The sequence below is a fragment of the Sciurus vulgaris genome (genome assembly GCF_902686455.1).
Source record: "Sciurus vulgaris genome assembly, chromosome: 9".
In the NCBI taxonomy this organism is placed as follows: domain Eukaryota; kingdom Metazoa; phylum Chordata; class Mammalia; order Rodentia; family Sciuridae; genus Sciurus; species Sciurus vulgaris.
This window is the reverse complement of record NC_136469.1, coordinates 21,232,947-21,250,577: the sequence shown is the minus strand read 5'-3', so window position 1 is coordinate 21,250,577 and position 17,631 is coordinate 21,232,947. Positions and strand designations below refer to the sequence as shown.

Below are 17,631 nucleotides of genomic sequence, written 5' to 3'. Positions count from 1 at the left end.
AGTTTATTATTTTTATTATATTGTTGAGCTGGTACATTAAATAAATTTTTATTATAATATTTATACAGCTTTTCTTCTTGCATTTAATGTAGTACAGGCTGAGTCAGAAAAGGAATAATGTTGGTACAGGCCAATGTGCAGTGGATAACATGTCTGTATATAGATCAGAAGAGGAAAAAGGATTCAGAACCCTCCGGCATCTACTCAGAGACATGGCCACAACTTTCTCTTGACTTTACTTTCCAATTTCATCCAGTTGTAGGGATACAGCTGTGTTGAGTTTTAATGACTATATTAATCTCCTCAAACTGATTTATGTTGACTATAAAACATACTGAATTCTTCATTGGTCTACATTTAATAAATAGTGCTAGTTCAGAAAATTAAGATTTTTTCAAGGTCACAGAGATATTGCAATGGATTTGTTAATAAAATATAATCTATACACAGTATCCTGGTGATCCAGAGAATTCCCAAGCAGCCTGATATATTAGTCAGTATAGAAACAAAGTAAAAACCAGCTATTATTATTTTAAAGATTGTGATGCATTATATTCAACTATCCAAAGAAAATTCTGGGTTGTAAAATTGCACGAATCTTCTGAATTATCTTCCTTCCATTTGGTGGTAAATCAACTCAAATGAGATTTAGATAAATTAAGTGGAATCTCTGCTTGTGCATGCTATGGGAAGGAAATGATTACATGTACTATAGAAAATTTCATTGGGTATGAATAAATATTCTGCTACATAGTAATTATATGAATATCTGGGGACTGGAGCGATAGTAGCAGGAATTCAAAGAAGGCAAGCTGTTTTGTTCTAAAAATAAAGCAAAAGAATTTATTGAAATTATCAACACAGAAATAGTTTGGTTAAAGCTGAATGGGAGTAAACTCGCATTTTTAATATTACATTCACATTGATGGATATATCTAGGCTATGTGAAAAATTATGCAAATAACATGTCTCCCCATTTTCCTGTAAATACACTGACTGGTTTGAGTACTATCTAGTGATATTTTTCCATCAGAATCTTTTTTATATCTTCTATTCCCATTTGAACACCTATTTGAAAACATCAATGGACATTTATTGTTCCTTTCAAATATAAACTGAACTTTTATTTTATTTTCTTTATTCCAAACTATTTTTCAGTCGAATATTATCATAGATCTATCTTTCCATATTTCTTGTTTTCTTCTCAAAGTAGATTCAATATAACTAATATATTACCAGTATTTTAAATAGTGAAATTTAGCAATGATTATGTGGGCATTGTGGGTACATTTGAGAAATGGTAGATGTTGAAAACATGTAGGGATTTGGAGTTAGGGAAGAAGGACAGGAATTGTTAGATCAGGTGATAAGTGGAATGGAATAGGAAAATCTACTGAATTTTTACACAACTTGGAATCTATTCCATTTGTGCCAACATAAGCAACTTGTAGTAAAACAGATTACCACACTTACTTTCTTAACTGATTAACAAAGAGGTCAACTTCAAGGTCCCTTCCACCTTACAATTTTATGATCTATTGCAAAGACGGAACTATGAAGATAAGACAAAATCTTAGGAGGCACTTGTTTTGCACAAGATTTAATGGATTTTAATTGCTGACATTCACAACAGGAAGATTTAGAGATCATTTAGCAACCATGAGTTCTACATTGCACTATTGACTGCATATTGAGAGTGCACCAAGAAATAATTACCTTGAGTTAAGGCAATATTGAAGTCGGCTTTATATCTAAGGATGCTGCATTAAGTGGTGAGAATATCAATTATTATTCAAAATAACACTGTACATTATAAGACCCCTTCCTTGCAGGTTGCAAACTATGACTCTATTAACAATATGGATCAACTCTTGACTTATGAGTGTACTCCTTCAACAGATTGGTAGGCCACATGCATGTTAAGTGTACTATAATACAGAAAATCAATTACTGCACCCTCCAGTCTGTTACAGGGTGAAGCCGTTAAAACATTTCATCAGGAAATTGCAAAGTACAGCTGTAAAGTTCTTTATAGTTGGGAAGGTGTCATTACTGCAGTACTTACTAGCTATTTACCACTAGCTTGTAAAATCTACCATGCCAAGTTTCACAGTAACCTCGTTAACATTGAGCATTACTGAAACCATTTGGTGGAGGAGACAGTTCAGGGAGGGGGGTGATAGAAAGCAGTAAAAAGCAAATGTTTTCATAGGGAAGAGTGTTATGTCACCTCTACTGCTGAGATCTGTTCATGATGATTAAAACATTATTCAATTTTTTAAAGATACATCTTTCTCTCTTTAGCCTTTAACCCTATTTAAAATATCAATACATAGTCTGATCACATTATGTCTTAAGATGTGCTTGGAATGACTTAAAATGTTGTAGATGTTGTTCAAATGATTATCCCCAGTGAAACTGATCTCCAAAGACAGGGTTTGGAGCCAAAAGAGAGGAGGCTGAGGAGACAGCTGGTGTTTATAGTGCATTTTAAACCTCAGCATTAACTTTAAAACAGGAGGACTCAAGGCCTTGGCAACATCCCAAAACCGAACCATTTTCCATTGATTGGTGTGAATCATTTTCTCTCCTTGGTGCCTGTACTTTTTCCACCATACACACCACTTAAGTACCAACAAATCTGCAATTGACCTTTCCATAGCCTGTACTGTGCTGCCTACCATGGTGTTTCTAATCCTTGTCAATTTCTTTCCAGACAGAGCTTTTTGTACATGCCTTCAAGGATCAGCTGGTCAGGAGTGCGCTTTTAGCACTCTACACTGCAAGGCCAGGAGGCATCCTTACTAAACCACCCTCTCCTAGGAGCAAGGCAGAGGAGAGCTCTCCCCAGGACCAACCCCCACGGATGAGAAGGCAGGACTCCATACCACATCATTCAGATTACGACGAGGAAGAGTGGGTAAGTCTTTGCACATCACTTGTCCCTTCACTGTTCAGACCTGAGAAATAAAGAAAGCATGATAAGGAAGGTTTGCTTTTCATCAAAAAATATTAAAGAACAGTCATAGTATGGATTGTGGAACAAGAAGTCACACTTTGTCTTAGGGGGGCAAGTTATATTTGGAAGTTGTGTTACTGATCAAATTTATTTGATATAGAAGTACATTTGTTAGCAAATAAATTATATGTCTAACCAAGACTATGTCATGAAAGCAAAGATACCCATAATTACAAGACTCTATGCCACATTTCCTTCTTTATTGCAAAGCTATAAGAAACTATTGAAAATGTTTTTCAGAAGAAGAGTCAAAAATCATCCATATTACCATGACTTGGATGTAACAAGAACTTCATTATTACAACCCAGTGTTTTACTTCTGGGCATCCTTTTAAAAAATAGATTCACATTTAAGTGATAGTTGACATAAAGATCTTTTAGATCCTTCTCGCTGGCGATTCTATAATTGAATGGAAGATGTTGCTGCAGGTACTTGAAAATTTATATGCCCCCTATAAGCATTTGGAAAAAAAGATATCTAATAAAGGTAAATGAGTAAAAGAAGCAACTGAGTGAGAAGAACTCCAGTAGAGAATAGGACAGGAGGAACATGAAAGAACACGTGGCAGGAGAGAAGTAGTATTATTATGTTATCATTGAGTCAAAGCATATTGATTTTCCAAAAGCCTTCCATAGTGCATGCATAGTTGTATACACGCACACACACACACATACACACACCCACACACACAGAGACCCTAAATCATATGTTTAACAATTTTTTAAAAATGTGCTAGCTGTAATTAGGTGTTAAAGTATTAGTTAGCAATTAGTTTTCTTTCCAGCCTAGAATTTAAGTGTTTGAGGAATAATTATTTGAGAGGCCATGATCTTCCCAAAAAACTTGCTACCTGAGGGTCCATGAGGTGATGCCTGCTCTTTCTTTGGAAAAATTTCTGTCACTGGAAACACAGAACTTGGCTCCAAGAGGTAAATAAATGCTGAATAAGTGTTGTTGCTGCTGATTAAGATTGCGTTTCTCCTGCTGCAGCATTTTCAAAAGAGCAAATCTAATATTTCTCCCTTTTATCTGCACTTTCTTCAATTTATTCACAGCTTCAAGGCGTGCATACCTCTTAACCTCTCTGAAGTTCAATTTTCTCAACTGTAAAATGAAAATAGCACCTGTTCTGCTTAGCTCTCAGGATGGTTGTGAGATAAATGGTTTACCTGGGCAATGATGCTGTGTTACCTGGATAGTTCCAGGAAAATGCATTGCATTATTTCAGCATTATTATTATACATTTTCTTTTTTTAAGAAATGTAAATTATATAATCCTATTAGGAGAATCAAATTTATCCTTTGAGGGAAGTGGGGAGACTGGGTACAGATCATAAAATGTGGATTGCGAATTTTAAACAGTAATTTTAAAACAAGTAAAACAAGTTATATTTCATTTAGTTAAACAGTGTTAACCTTTTGAGATAAAAATTACCATTTTATATTAAATCAAGTGAGGATTTTGAAACTGGGTAGTTTCATTTTTATTGTGTTACCCTCCTCGTGATATACAATCTCTCTCCCACACGTCAACTTCTTCCTTCTGTTCTAAATCATTCCTCTTCTTCTTCCCTTGTTTTCTATTCTTTGCATAATTTCTGAGAATGTCAGTCTCCTAGGTATTTCAAAAGGGAAGGTAAGTAATACTAGTTTCTTACTTCTTGGAACTCAGAGTCCAGTGATAGATTAAAATATATGTTAACAGGTGGTACAAAACATTGGAACAAAAGTTGATGAAGGAGAGATTCAAGAAGATAGTCTTTGCTCATAGGACTTCAACTGAGAATTTTAAATTCAAAACTGTCTAATGAAAGATCAAAAAGCAAGAGCGTAAGATGCATGTCATTGGTTGATGAGGTTTACAGAGAACCATTTCCTGCAGACAATATTACTGTTCTATGTCACTCACTGCTGCATGCTGGGGCCACAGGTGAACACCCAGGGCCTCTATGTCTCCACAGCCCAACAGTGCTCTAGAAAGATCAGTGGTTCTTGCCATGCAGCTGTACAGCAAGAGTGTGGCAGTCATAACAGGATTTCCAGAAGTAATTCTGGACATTAAATTGTGAGCATAAGTTAACAATTCAAGAAAATATGTAAATATGTAATAGCAAAATCTACTACTGTGTACAATTATAATGCATCAATAAAAAGTCATATTAACTCACAAATAAAAAAGAGGAGAAGGTGTACTTTTAGCCAGGGGATTGCAAGAGCTGCCATGTGGAAGGTGGTTGGCGTGTCTGCGTGAGTGTGATTATTACTTAATTTTCTTTAAAATTGCTTAAGGCTTCTGGGAGACAGAGAAGTAATGATTGATGGAGCAGGATCCTTATAAGAGAAGGAAGAGAATCAGTTCTTAGTGTCCTAAGTGGAGTACTCTCTTCTGCTGAGGCTGCAGGGACCATGTGAAGGAGGACTTTGGTGAGGGTGGGTGAGCAGCTTTGTTCTATCCACAAAGGGGACTCATGTGCTAAGAGAAGGAGATGGAGAGAGTGGGGAAAGTTTAAAGTAGGCACCAAAAAATGGGGGGATGAGTTTATCAGCAATATTTAGAAAACTTAGAAGAATCCCAGTGCTTGGGAAAGGCAAGCCAAGGCTGAAGAATTGTTCTGCTTTTGATTGCTTCCCCTTCACCCTTCTCTTGGGAATACTTGGGTAGTCCTGGGTCTAGGAAAATCAGTTTTCCTGATTTTCTTCCAGTTTATGACTGATTGACTGGTTTCTCTTGGTTTTCTTCAAAGGCAAAACAAATAGAGCAATAATGAAGGTCCCCTTTTCTCTCTGCACCTTCCTTCATATCATTTCTGCATCCCTTTCAGAACCCAGTTTTTCTAGAAAGCATATAAATGACTTGTCTGAATTAACCACAATTATAAGGAAAATCTTTCCTGCTCCAAAAAAGTTAATCATAACTCTCTCCTCTTAGTATAATTCGCTTTATTTACAAACAATACTGTTTGATTGTTACATAACATTCTTATTGATTTCCATAGCAACCACTTTCTATTTTTAAAAAATGCCTTTGCCAAGGGATGGAAATCCCTTTTAAAAAGATAGAAAAATTTTGCCAGAGTCACAGTCATGTTAACATTATTTTCAAAGTTTTATTCAACTTTGACACAATGAGTAAATCTAAAGAAACTGTAGCTAATTGAAAATGCCTTTGGAGACATGTGCCATGAAATGAATTGGAGATATAGCTTTGTGTATTCCTTTTCTTAATTAGTTGTTAGAAAAGTTTCAGCACTGATTACAAATCTAGTCAACTTCTAGAAGTAATTCAGTGTTTTAAATTAATGTAATTGGGTTTCTGTGATGTATGAAAATATTCTCTGCTTATGTTGGTTTAGGTTTATACAGTAATTCCATTTTTATAATTCTTCATTTTACATAATTTCTGTTCCTGACTATAAAAATTTCCTAACTTGAATAACTGCCTTTATTCTTACAATAAATATTTGGAAATTGAGCCCATGTTAATAAATAACTCTTGAATCCTATCCTCCTTATACATCTAACAACCTTTCTTTTGCAGTCAGGAAGAACATTGTTAACTCTAAATTGTTGTGAGGCTGCTCTGTTCTCAATTTGTTTTATTGACAAAATTGATGACATATGAATCTGGATAATAATTATGTAGTCAATATTGTAGAGATCCAAACTAAAATGAGCACTTACACAAAGGCCTGTTATTTGCTGAATTTTGCTTATTAAATGATTGGGTGCTTTAAAGGTTTATTTTCCTTAAAAAGTTAGTAAACAATTAAACCCAAAGGACTATTTGGGATTCTCTGACAATCTGTACCAGGAAATAGGCGAGCATCGTGTTGTTCATCTTTCAGCCGGTAAAGATGAAATATTGCATTTCTTTCTCTTCATCTCTACACCAGATGCTTCCAGCAGCTGGGATTCCGAGATTAGTTTGTCCAAAGTATGAAGGCATGTCATCCAACCAAACTATTAGGTTGACCCAGTTTTTGTGGCTTCTAGAAATTATGCTATTCTCTGCAACCTAGTGATTTAATTTCAACATTACATTGATGGACTTGGGGCTAAATCTTCCTATTCAAATAAGTTGTTTAAAAAATAAGCTTCTGATCCTTTATATTCTGATCCATTTCAGCCAAGTGCACAACTGTGAAAGCTATTCTTATTATTCAGTCATATCTCAAACCCATTTTTTAATTGAACTGTGTTGAACTGAGCATCAGGCCACGGTTCAACGTCTCAATTACCCAATTAGTTCCCTCGTTTATGTTACAAACATGAATCAGACTGTGAGTTTCAGTCTCCATTCTTTGTTTTTGGTACTAGGAATTGAATCCAGGGGTGCTTAACCACTGAGCCTTATCCCCAGCCCTTTTTAATATTTTATTTAGACACAGGTTCTCACTAAGTTGCTCAGGGCTTCGCTAAGTTGCTGAGTTGGCTTTGAACTCATGATCCTCCTGCCTCAGCCTCCCAAGTAGCGGGATTACAGGCATGTGCCACCACACCTGACTTAGTCTCCATTCTTGAGCAAAGAGAACATTTTCTCATTTTTATTATAGTAAATGTGTTCATGTCACATAAGGGAATGGATAATCCATATCCACCTTTAATAATTTTTTCAACAACTGTATCTAATTTAGAAAAATAGCATAAACTCATAGTAATATTTATATCAAACATCTTGTTAATGAAGTCCATATATAACCTGGACATGCATGAGGCTTTTCTGTAATCACTTTCCCCTTCAGAAAGGACAGGCAGAGACAGGGAGAATTAGGCCAGAAGTTCCCTATACGACAACTGAATGTGGTCTATCATCTATTTTCTTGATGAATGAGAAACATTCCTGGACTTCTCCAGTCCATTTCACCCTGAAGAAATGTGCTTGGAATACTTATCCAGTATTAGATTCCAGAAAAGGTGATTAAGCAAAGTTCATGACTGTCCATTAAAATGCACAAATGTTCTATTAAAGAAAAGAAACCCCAAATGAGATCTTTATGTGCATGCATATTCATGAAATCCTGCCTGTTTCTAGATTTCCCACATGCAGTTAATACTTTCACCTTCAGTTCACTGTTTTATAGCACTTAACACAGTGTTTCATACTGTCTCGTTCAATGTATTTTTCAGTTAATGTAGGAACAGGTGAAAGGACAGATTTGCAAAACCAGCAGCTCATTCTCCAAGTCCACCTGTGTTTTAATAGAGATATTTTATTCCAATAAGGCAATGGTGAATTTCATGTGACTTTAAGTTGAATACCATCCTCCCCCTTTGGACACTCTCCTGTCTCTTACAATACCTGGTTCAATGTCTGATATTTTGATAACTGTACAAACTTGCATATGAATACTTAAGAAATGTACAATTGCATTCAAATCAAGCACCCTCACATTTAATACATTCTATTGTAAATAATGAAATATTACTTTCTAAATAGACATCTTCCAATGTCCAAATTTGGTGACTAAGTAAAGGAAATGCTGAGGTATGTATAGAAAGACTATTGACTGAATATAGTAGGATACATTCAGTTAAAAAGTCAATTTTTGAAAAGTGGTTGGATGCAACATACTAACTAATAACATCACCTGAGTCTACCAGTTGTGCAAGCATATAATGATGGGCTGATAACATATTATTATCAACTTAAAATTAAAAGCTTCAGTTGATGAGTAGAGTTTTCCCACTTGTTATTCAACAAATTTTCACTAAGATGAAACCTATAGTGTGATGTGTCATTTATTAGGATCTGCTCAGCCATTCAGAGAAGGAGCTTGGTTCCAACTTTAATTTGAAGATGCCTGTAATAAGAACTTCTTATGGTTGTATCATAATGTCTTTTTACTCCCAAATAAGGATATTATTAAGTCAGTCAACAGATGCTAAGTATAAAGTGTATGCTACAACATAGCCACTTCAATGGAACCTGAGCTTAACAGCAATATGAAATTTAAGTGAGATGACTAGCAGTCACAAAGCAAGCAGAGATACTGAAATTTCTTCAGAACTGCATATGGTGATGTGATCACCATTAAAAATGTCAAAAATATTCAGAGACGTTATTTGACAGTTGGAAGGAATGGAGGATTCATCCCTTCTTTTCGTTCTCTCTTTCATTCATTTGTTTATTCATTTTTCTTTCATTTACCTGCTGGTGGTAGGACCTGAAAATAAAAGGACGAATGAATAATCCTTTTCTTCATTCTTTATTAGAAATGAGTAGCATGTTATGCAGAGAGAGAATAATATGAACAATTCATGAAGATGGGTGGGACTTGAAAGGGAAAGAATTTAGATTGATAGAAAATAAGGGAGAAGTTATTCTAGGTCTAAAAATTAGCATCTGTCATGATAGACTTCTCCAAAGTTTCCTTCAGTCTTTTGATGAAGACACTGAGCAGGCATACAGCAGATACCTGGCAAATATGGGGTCATCTAATTTAAGAGTATATCTTTAGGATGGTGAGGGGACTGATCTGAATGAAGGGAGATAGGAATTATCTAATTTCACCCTATGAGGTAACTCTTGGCTGAGAGAAGAATGTGGTAACAGCTGCAGTATTAAGACTACTTTTGACCAGGAGTGATGAAATATATATGGCCATCAACGGAGATGAACGTGGCACTTATTCATAGACTTGACGGTGTGAAGCTAATAATGTAGGTGAGCAGGACCCAAACCAGGAGCTCACAAGGAGGTCACCACTGGACAAACAGTGGCTAACTATCCAAGTCCATTTATGTGACCAAGGACTGAATGTCAAAGTAGGAGGAGGAGATTTAAACTGAGTGTGGTTATTGGGAAGTGAAGGTCAAGGCTTTTTACATGAGTAACTAAGTGAAATCAAAGCAAAAAGATGACTAGGAAGCAAAAGTTGGAAAATCTAATTTAATTCTGATAAATATCAGAAGTCTGACTTTATTAAGTGAATGTATTTGTGTTTGTATGTGTTTGAGTGCTATGTTGCTTGGAACATCCATGTACTAACTGAATCATAAAATATTTTACATGCAACTTCTTTTACCTAAGTCTGGATAAAGTTAGGATTCAGAGAGAAGAGCTATCAAGCTATTGAAGGAATAAAGGTTTTCAATGTTAAGGAACTTAACCAGTGTGGAACAAATTATTCTCATTCAGCTCAAGGATAAACTGGAGCTCCTTTATAAAGATGGGATCAGCTTTGTTAATTCACTATTTCTAATCAAAGACCTCTGAAATTGATAATGACAAGTGGGAAATTATTCATGGAAATACATATCTGACAGGGCTATTTTGGATCTCCATATCAGCTCTGGTTGCTTCTTCACATTCTTGCTGATCAAAAGTTGTCCATAGAAAAGTTGATCAGCTAAGCATTACTGAAGTTTCTTTTTGAAGTTAACTGCTGATCCAAAGCATTCAGGATTTCTCTTGATGCCACCAAGTTCATCAACATGTGGCATGCTGAGTAAGCACCATGGCCCCTACCCTAACCAACTTTGCCAACTGTAGGGTCCCCCTGGCTACTCACAGTGCATCCATCAAACTCTTGTAACTGTGTCATTGGACTTGACCTTAATATTCACTCAGATCCTAACCAGGAAATAAATAAGGGCCCAGATCACACCTACTTAATAGAATAAATACTGCTACTAGTTCCCACTCACTTTGTACCCTCAGTGACCAGAAAAGGTTTACAGCCACTTCACCTAAAGAGGTGAAGTGAAAGCTCTATTAAGGTTAAGGACATTGATTAAAATTAAGGCTCCAACAATGAAGGTAAGACTGGGACCTACCGACCTTCCATTACTCCCTTAGCACAGCCAGAGACCCAGCAGGTGGTGAAAGGGCCACCAATCTTTGAGTGTGTGTATGGTAGGTAGTGGTCATTTTTGACCCTCTCATGGGACATGAGAGCTAAACAGGATGTGGAGGCTGTTCCTACTTCCTCAGGCTGAAGAGATGGTGGGGGGCTAGTTGCCCCTTGTTCTACGGCCAGGCTCCTGTGCTTCCATTGTCTTCTCACTCATCGACCTTTCTTCATCATGGTGGCAGCCTCACTGTGTAGACCCAACAAGTCAATCGAGAAGAATCTGCCTCTTGGAGTGGCGTTGTGACTCATTAGAACAAGGAGGTGTGATTGCTGGTTGTTGTCCTCTGTGCATGTTTTCACAGAGAAACTCAAATATTCAAGATTCCCCTTTAAGAATCTTGCCTGCCTCTCCTTGATATTCTAGTGTCAAAGTAATTGACCACCTTACACTTACAGCTCTTAGTAACTGAGTTATCCTCTTTCCTCCTGGAACTTTTAATCTATTTTCTGTCCCAGTCAGTTGACTGAACCTGAGGCCGTGATCTTCTGTAAATGTTGGCCATTTATATTTCTTGGCCCATGCTAGTGGGCCCTGCAGCCATGTCACTGCTCCATCCCTGTTTCCGTGACACTATTGGTGTCACACTTAAGGGTACATCTGACTAGCATGTTCATATTGTAGAGTCAGTGTTTAGTCTCTGATCTCCTAGTGGACTCATTTTCAAGTCTCAGATGACTGAAACCTCATCTTACTCCTGCAAAATGACACTCCCTTCTGTCTGATCCTTCCTGGAGCCCTCCTTCTGACTTTTCCCGTGGGAGAATCAAGTCTTTAGAGTCCAAAAGAATGTATTTCTAGGACATTCCTAACATTCTGATGTTGAGAATAGTTATTCTACATCTTGAAACGAAGTCTCTTCATCTCTAAGGACTAAGTCAATAATATTAAGCTTGTTTGGCAGTTTTTGAAGTTTCAATTAGCCAATATGCTTATGTCAGATGAATATAGATACCAGCCTTTCATCTCTGAATTGAAGTCTCCCCACTCCTCTTTCACTTGCTCCCTCCCTCCTTCTCTGCCTTTTTTCCTTCTTTTCTTCCAACAAAAGTCATGGAGAACCAGGCCCTTTGTCTATAGTGTGAAAAGAATTTTCAAATAGTTCACAATCTAGCTTTAGAGACAGAGGCACAAATCAATAACTTTAATCTACTCTGTAGAGGCCATAAAAGAGAAGGAGGCAGTGTACCAAAGCTGAGTTCTCTCACCATCTCCTCTCCAAAGATAAAGAATAGGATGAGTGTCAGTGTATAGGCGTGAATGTCACATTATCTTTTAATTCCTTTATGTTCAGGCTCTTCAGAAACATCATTAAGAGCAGGTGATCTATCCTTGATATTGCTCTCTATCAGGAAGACAGCATGAAACCTTACTTTTGATCTTTGTTCAAAATATAAAATTCCTTTCAACACAGGCAACAGAAAGAGGGTTGAGAATTTATCTCATGTACAAAGCTAACCTGGAAAACTGAGAAGAATCTGCTCCCCTTTTCTCCCCTCAGTGTTTATTCCCAGAATTAGCTAGAACATTGCTGGATTTTTCAATGGAACCACCTTAAAGATGCAGATGGTGGTAGTAATGCAGGCATGTTCTGAATAAAGGTCAAGTTTGTCGTTGGGGTTGGAACATTGAGAGCCCAGTGTTAGTGCTATCTAGCCCTTCAGGCTGCCTGCCTTCCCTCCCAGCCTCTCCTGCACAGGTGAGCTTCCTTAGCCCTCCTGGCTCTTGGCTCAGAGATGTCACCCCCTCATCTTGTCAGACAGCAGGAAGAGGATGATGTACTCTACAGATGTGTTCAGGTCTTAATTTCCTTGAAGGAAAGTGCCTTTCAATTTTTGGAGGAACGATCTCCTTTCAAGGGAAAGATTTTTATAATTATTTGTGATTCATAGCATACTTGCCATTCAGGATTATAGGATGAGGGAAAGAAGCTTGACTCATTTAGGAAAGCCCATAAGGCTGGATAAAATTTTGTGAAAATGTGATAATTTTCCCACTTTCATAGAAATCATAGTATAGTACTTGGCTCTCACTGCAAGCATGATGAGGTAGGTGGAGCAGGAAATTTTCTTACCAAACTGTAGAGGAAACAACTCTGGTTCCCCAGAGATGAAGTGATTGCCCCTGTGTTCTAGTAGCATCTCACAGGAGGACCACAGAATTACCTTTTCTAACTTTCTGCTGCTTTTCTACAAAACCCAACTACTTCCTCAGCTCAACTGTATGACTACCCAGACCTACGTTAGTTTTAATATAGTTGAATTATTCAACTAACTTAGTCATTGCAAAGGACAACCATCAAATAATGTAAATTCAGCTGTGTTCTCTCTGCCTAGATTTATCCTCCCCCAAATTAGTTTACTTATTTACAAACTAACAAAATTAACTTGGGTGATACATACACATTTGGGGGTAAAATATACAAGCCACCAAGGAAGTACTATATTTGAGTATTGTCTTCATATTTGATGGTACTCCTGGTGCCTGAAATAGCTCTATGACAGAGAATGCACTCATTGAAAGATTACTCTGTGGCCTGATGCAAGAAAAGCACCATAAATCCATTTGGATCTTTGGTCTGGAGAGAAAAACAGGAGAGTCAGTGCCTTCATCTAAATCAGGTGGGAAGAAGGGTGAGCAAGGAAGCCAGGAGTGATAGACTTCCATCTAGATAATTATATTCAAAACTTTTATTTAAAAACTTAATGCAACCAGGCATGGTGACACACACCTGTAATCCCAGCAGCTTGGGAGGCTGAGGCAGGAGGACCCCAAGTTCAAAGCCAGCCTCAGTAATTTAGTGAGGCCCTAAGCAACTTGGTGAGACCCTGTCTCAAAATTAAAAAAAATAATAAGAAGAAGAAGAAGGGCTGGGGATGTGTCTCTGTGGTTAAGCATCCCTGAGTTCAATCTCTGGTACCAAAAATGATAAATAAAAAAGTTAGTGCAATTTTTATGAATCAAAGCATTCACTTTGATGCATTACCTTAAACAAATATGGGTACTAATCTGAACTGGGAAGGTTAGTGACCTAGAGACCTCTTGGTGATGTGAGTCACTTCCCAGGAAGTAAATCACACCAAATGACTTAGTGGTTCTGAGACTTGATGTGGTCAGAAGTATCTGGTAATCTTGTCAAAATTTTAATTTTGTCCCCAGTGCTTCTGACTGACTTGGTAGACCACAGGGATCTGCTTGTTAATCCTCTAGACCATTCCATTAGAGGTGGTCTGAAGACCATACTTGTAGGATTTTGTAGTACCTAGAGTAGTCAAATTCATAGTTACAAGAAACTTTGATGGTTGCCAAGGCTGGGGAGGGCAGAATGGGGAATCAGCTTAGGCAAATGTAAACTTATGGAAGTGAATGAGAGATCATGGTCACACAAAAATGTGATCATACTTAATGCTATTGAACTACAGACATAAAAACAGTTAAAATAGCAATTTTCATGTGATCTATAAGGTACCACAGTTTTTTAAAAGAGGATTTGTAATGCAAGTGGTATAACTATTCTTTAAAAATTTTGTTGTATCTTTGCTTTCTTACTAAGTGTTGATAAAGGTAGTAGATACCTCTGGTTTCAAGTTTCATAACTTGTACTCAATTACCGATTAATATTTCATAGCAGTTCATCATCTCTTGATGACAGAGCAAAGATAATGGACTAACCAAACGTGATTGAGGAAAACCTTTATTTGGGCTTTATCCAGAGGAAACAGATTTCTTTATATCCACAATCTGATCAAATAAATGGGAGAATCCCAGCTAGTCAGTCAACCTGCACCACTGCTTCTCTGAACTGGATGCACCTGTTTTGCTTTTTCTTGTTCTTGCAATCAAAGCATGTAGTGATACTCATGCTCTTTTCAGGATAGGGTGTGGGCCAACGTGGGGAAGAGCCTGAACTGCATTATTGCTATGGTAGATAAACTGATTGAAAGAGATGGCGGTAGCGAAGGCTGCAGCGGAGGCAGCAAAGATGGAGAGAAGGACTCTTCACTAGAGGACTCCATCACCTCTCACCCAAGTGGTAAGGAATCATTTTTTTTTTCCCAATCATTTACTGAGTAAACCAAATGAAAAAGTTAAGATAAAATGAGGTAGACGAAGGGAACTCAACAGTGCCTTTGATGAAAGTGCTGATAGCAGACCTTTCCATTGCTTTGGCTTGGAGGATGGAAGACTTTATCAAAATGCATCTTAGTTTTGTTTTCTGAATTGTTTGCAAGGTCTAATCAAAATGCATCTTAGTTTTGTTTTCTGAATTGTTTGCAAGGTCTACTTTCTTTTTCTTTTGCTACAAAGACACACTTTCTCCTAAAGGGTCTGTCAGAGTTTGATCTACTTTCACACATTCTTCCAAAGTTTTATTAGAAAGAAAAATAATGATTGCTTTTAATTCGTACAAATTTGAGACCAGGACACAGTTATCTCTCAGAGTTCTTGAACAGAATGCAGTATGATAGAATGCTTTTTGTCTTATTCTGGGAATTTTTTTTTTTTTTTTTTTTTGTACTGGGGATTGAATCCAAGGGCACTTTGCCACTAAGCTACATTCCCAGCCCCTTTTATTTATTTATTTATTTATTTATTTATTTTCTTTTTTGTTTTAAGGCAGGATCTCTCTAGGTTGCTTAGGGCCTCATCAAGTTGCTGAGGCTGACCTTGAACTTGTGATCCTCCTGCCTCAGCCTCCAAAGTCTCTGGGATTACAGGTGTATACCACCTTGCCCAGCTCTAAGGCATGCTTTTTTGTGAACATATAAGGTTTGAATATGAAGGCTGTTTATGCATTATTCCAAAAATATGTCATGACAATAGATTTTCACACATACACATACACACACACATGCATGCACATGTGAGAGAAAGAGAGGGAGATACGATCAAATGCATGTCATATTAGCAGATTGCTAGCAAATCTAATAAAATATTAACCGTAGTTGAATCCCCATAAATGGCTTTTCATGATTATTTTTGTTAATTTTCTTAAAGTCGATACAAAATATTTCATTTCTTTATGAGAGTAGAACTACTATTAGAGTTGACCTAGCTTTTTTTACTCAGTATCTTGTTTTGGAGAGAGTAAACAGTATTTTCCCGAAATTTGTTCTTTATATACTTAAAGAAAATGAGTCATAAGAAGGTATAGATGTCTATACGATTAAATTTGTGTTTTTCCAATTTGTCTTCCCAATTTCCATTACTGACATTTTCATCAGGAGTTTAATTATGTAAAACATCCATCTCTCATCACTTGATTAACAGCAGACCCTTTTCTTAATCACATTTGTAAACCACAGCTTTCCAAAATCGCCTTTTTAAAGATGGTCCCTCTTCCTCTATTACACATTCACACAACTGAAGTCTACAGAGGATTGTATCTGTATGATGATTGTGTTTGGCATTCTTCATGTTCATACTTAATTGATCTCACTGTATATGGGGATTTTCTTGTTTAATAATATCACTTTGATTAGCTAATGAATCTAGTACAGTTCCATAACTTCACATGAATCAAAATGAAAGCTTGTCATAGCTATATCATCAAGAAATAGTGTGCTTCAATTTTCTTTAATTGAACATATATTGACTAGGAACTGTGAGCCAGACACTGCTATGCTCTGGAAAATCAGGTAAGTGAGCAGAATTTAAAAATGAAGGGACTTATTTTATCCATAGATGGATTTTCAAGACATAATTTTTTAGTAGAAATGAAGGATACCAGCTATTACCACATTTTTTGTTTGATGCTCCCCAAAGTCTCTTGAAAAATAATAGTATTCCAATATTTGAAATGACATATTTTATCTACATCTTATATTTTATCAGAAGATTATACATGTATGATACAAATTATGTTTTTAAAAAGTCAAAGTACTTGGTAGACAAATCATAAGATTAAATGAATAGATTTTATTTGAATGTGAAGCATTGTGTGGACATCATCTAAAACCAAACAGTACTTGCTGCAAATATAGATATCACAACCAGATCACTGGTGTGGATGGTCAAAATCAAACTACAACATATTCTGCCCTAACTGATTTTTAATTTATCTTGTTATGTATATTTATTTTACCCATTGTCCATTCTTCTGTTATTCTAAAAAATTTTTAGATGTTACTCTTTAAATGTGTAAGATAGACTATTACTTTTGTTTGCAATTACTTAATGTAGTAAATATTATTAAATAATTCAGTTAAAACATTAAATTTTTGCATGCTAAACAGTTGCATACAGAGTGCATGTTCTAGGGAGAAAATTGACACATAAAAGAAAATGCTGAACATATATAAATATTTTACAAATGAATGATGGGCTCAAATCTGTACAGATTCTGTAGATACATGCAAATGTATCTATAAATATTAATTCACCCATAGATATACTAAAGATCTATTAGATGCAGTAGCATCTATAACATATATGAATTCAGTTGATTTCTATAGGTACATGAAAATGTATCTATAAATGTTAATTCATCCATAGATATATTAAAGATCTATTAGATGCAATAGCATCTATACTATATTTGAATTCAATTGATTAACTCAATTAGTTAATAAAATATTAATGTCAAATATTAAATTAATACAGTTTATCTGTATCTTATTTCATCAGAAATTGTATCTGTATGATAAAAGTAACATTTTAGAAAGTAAAAATATTTGGTAGAGAAATTATCCATAAGCTTAATCACTTTTATTCAAATGTGAGGTGTTGGGCAGACATACTCCAAAACAAGATATAATTT

The 17,631-nt window shown here is 36.2% G+C and overlaps 1 protein-coding gene across 9 annotated transcripts in view; it reads left to right on the top strand.

Annotated features, from left to right (window-relative positions):
• The window catches only part of INPP4B (inositol polyphosphate-4-phosphatase type II B), a 781,666-nt gene that overhangs the window by 661,484 nt on the left and 102,551 nt on the right, over positions 1–17,631 (top strand). For all 9 annotated transcript variants that reach the window (XM_079154820.1, XM_079154821.1, XM_079154817.1 and 6 more), the window contains 2 exons: positions 2,717–2,920; positions 14,745–14,904. In XM_079154820.1, the coding sequence (XP_079010946.1) occupies positions 2,717–2,920; positions 14,745–14,904 (364 nt within the window). The remainder of the gene's footprint in view (positions 1–2,716; positions 2,921–14,744; positions 14,905–17,631) is intronic.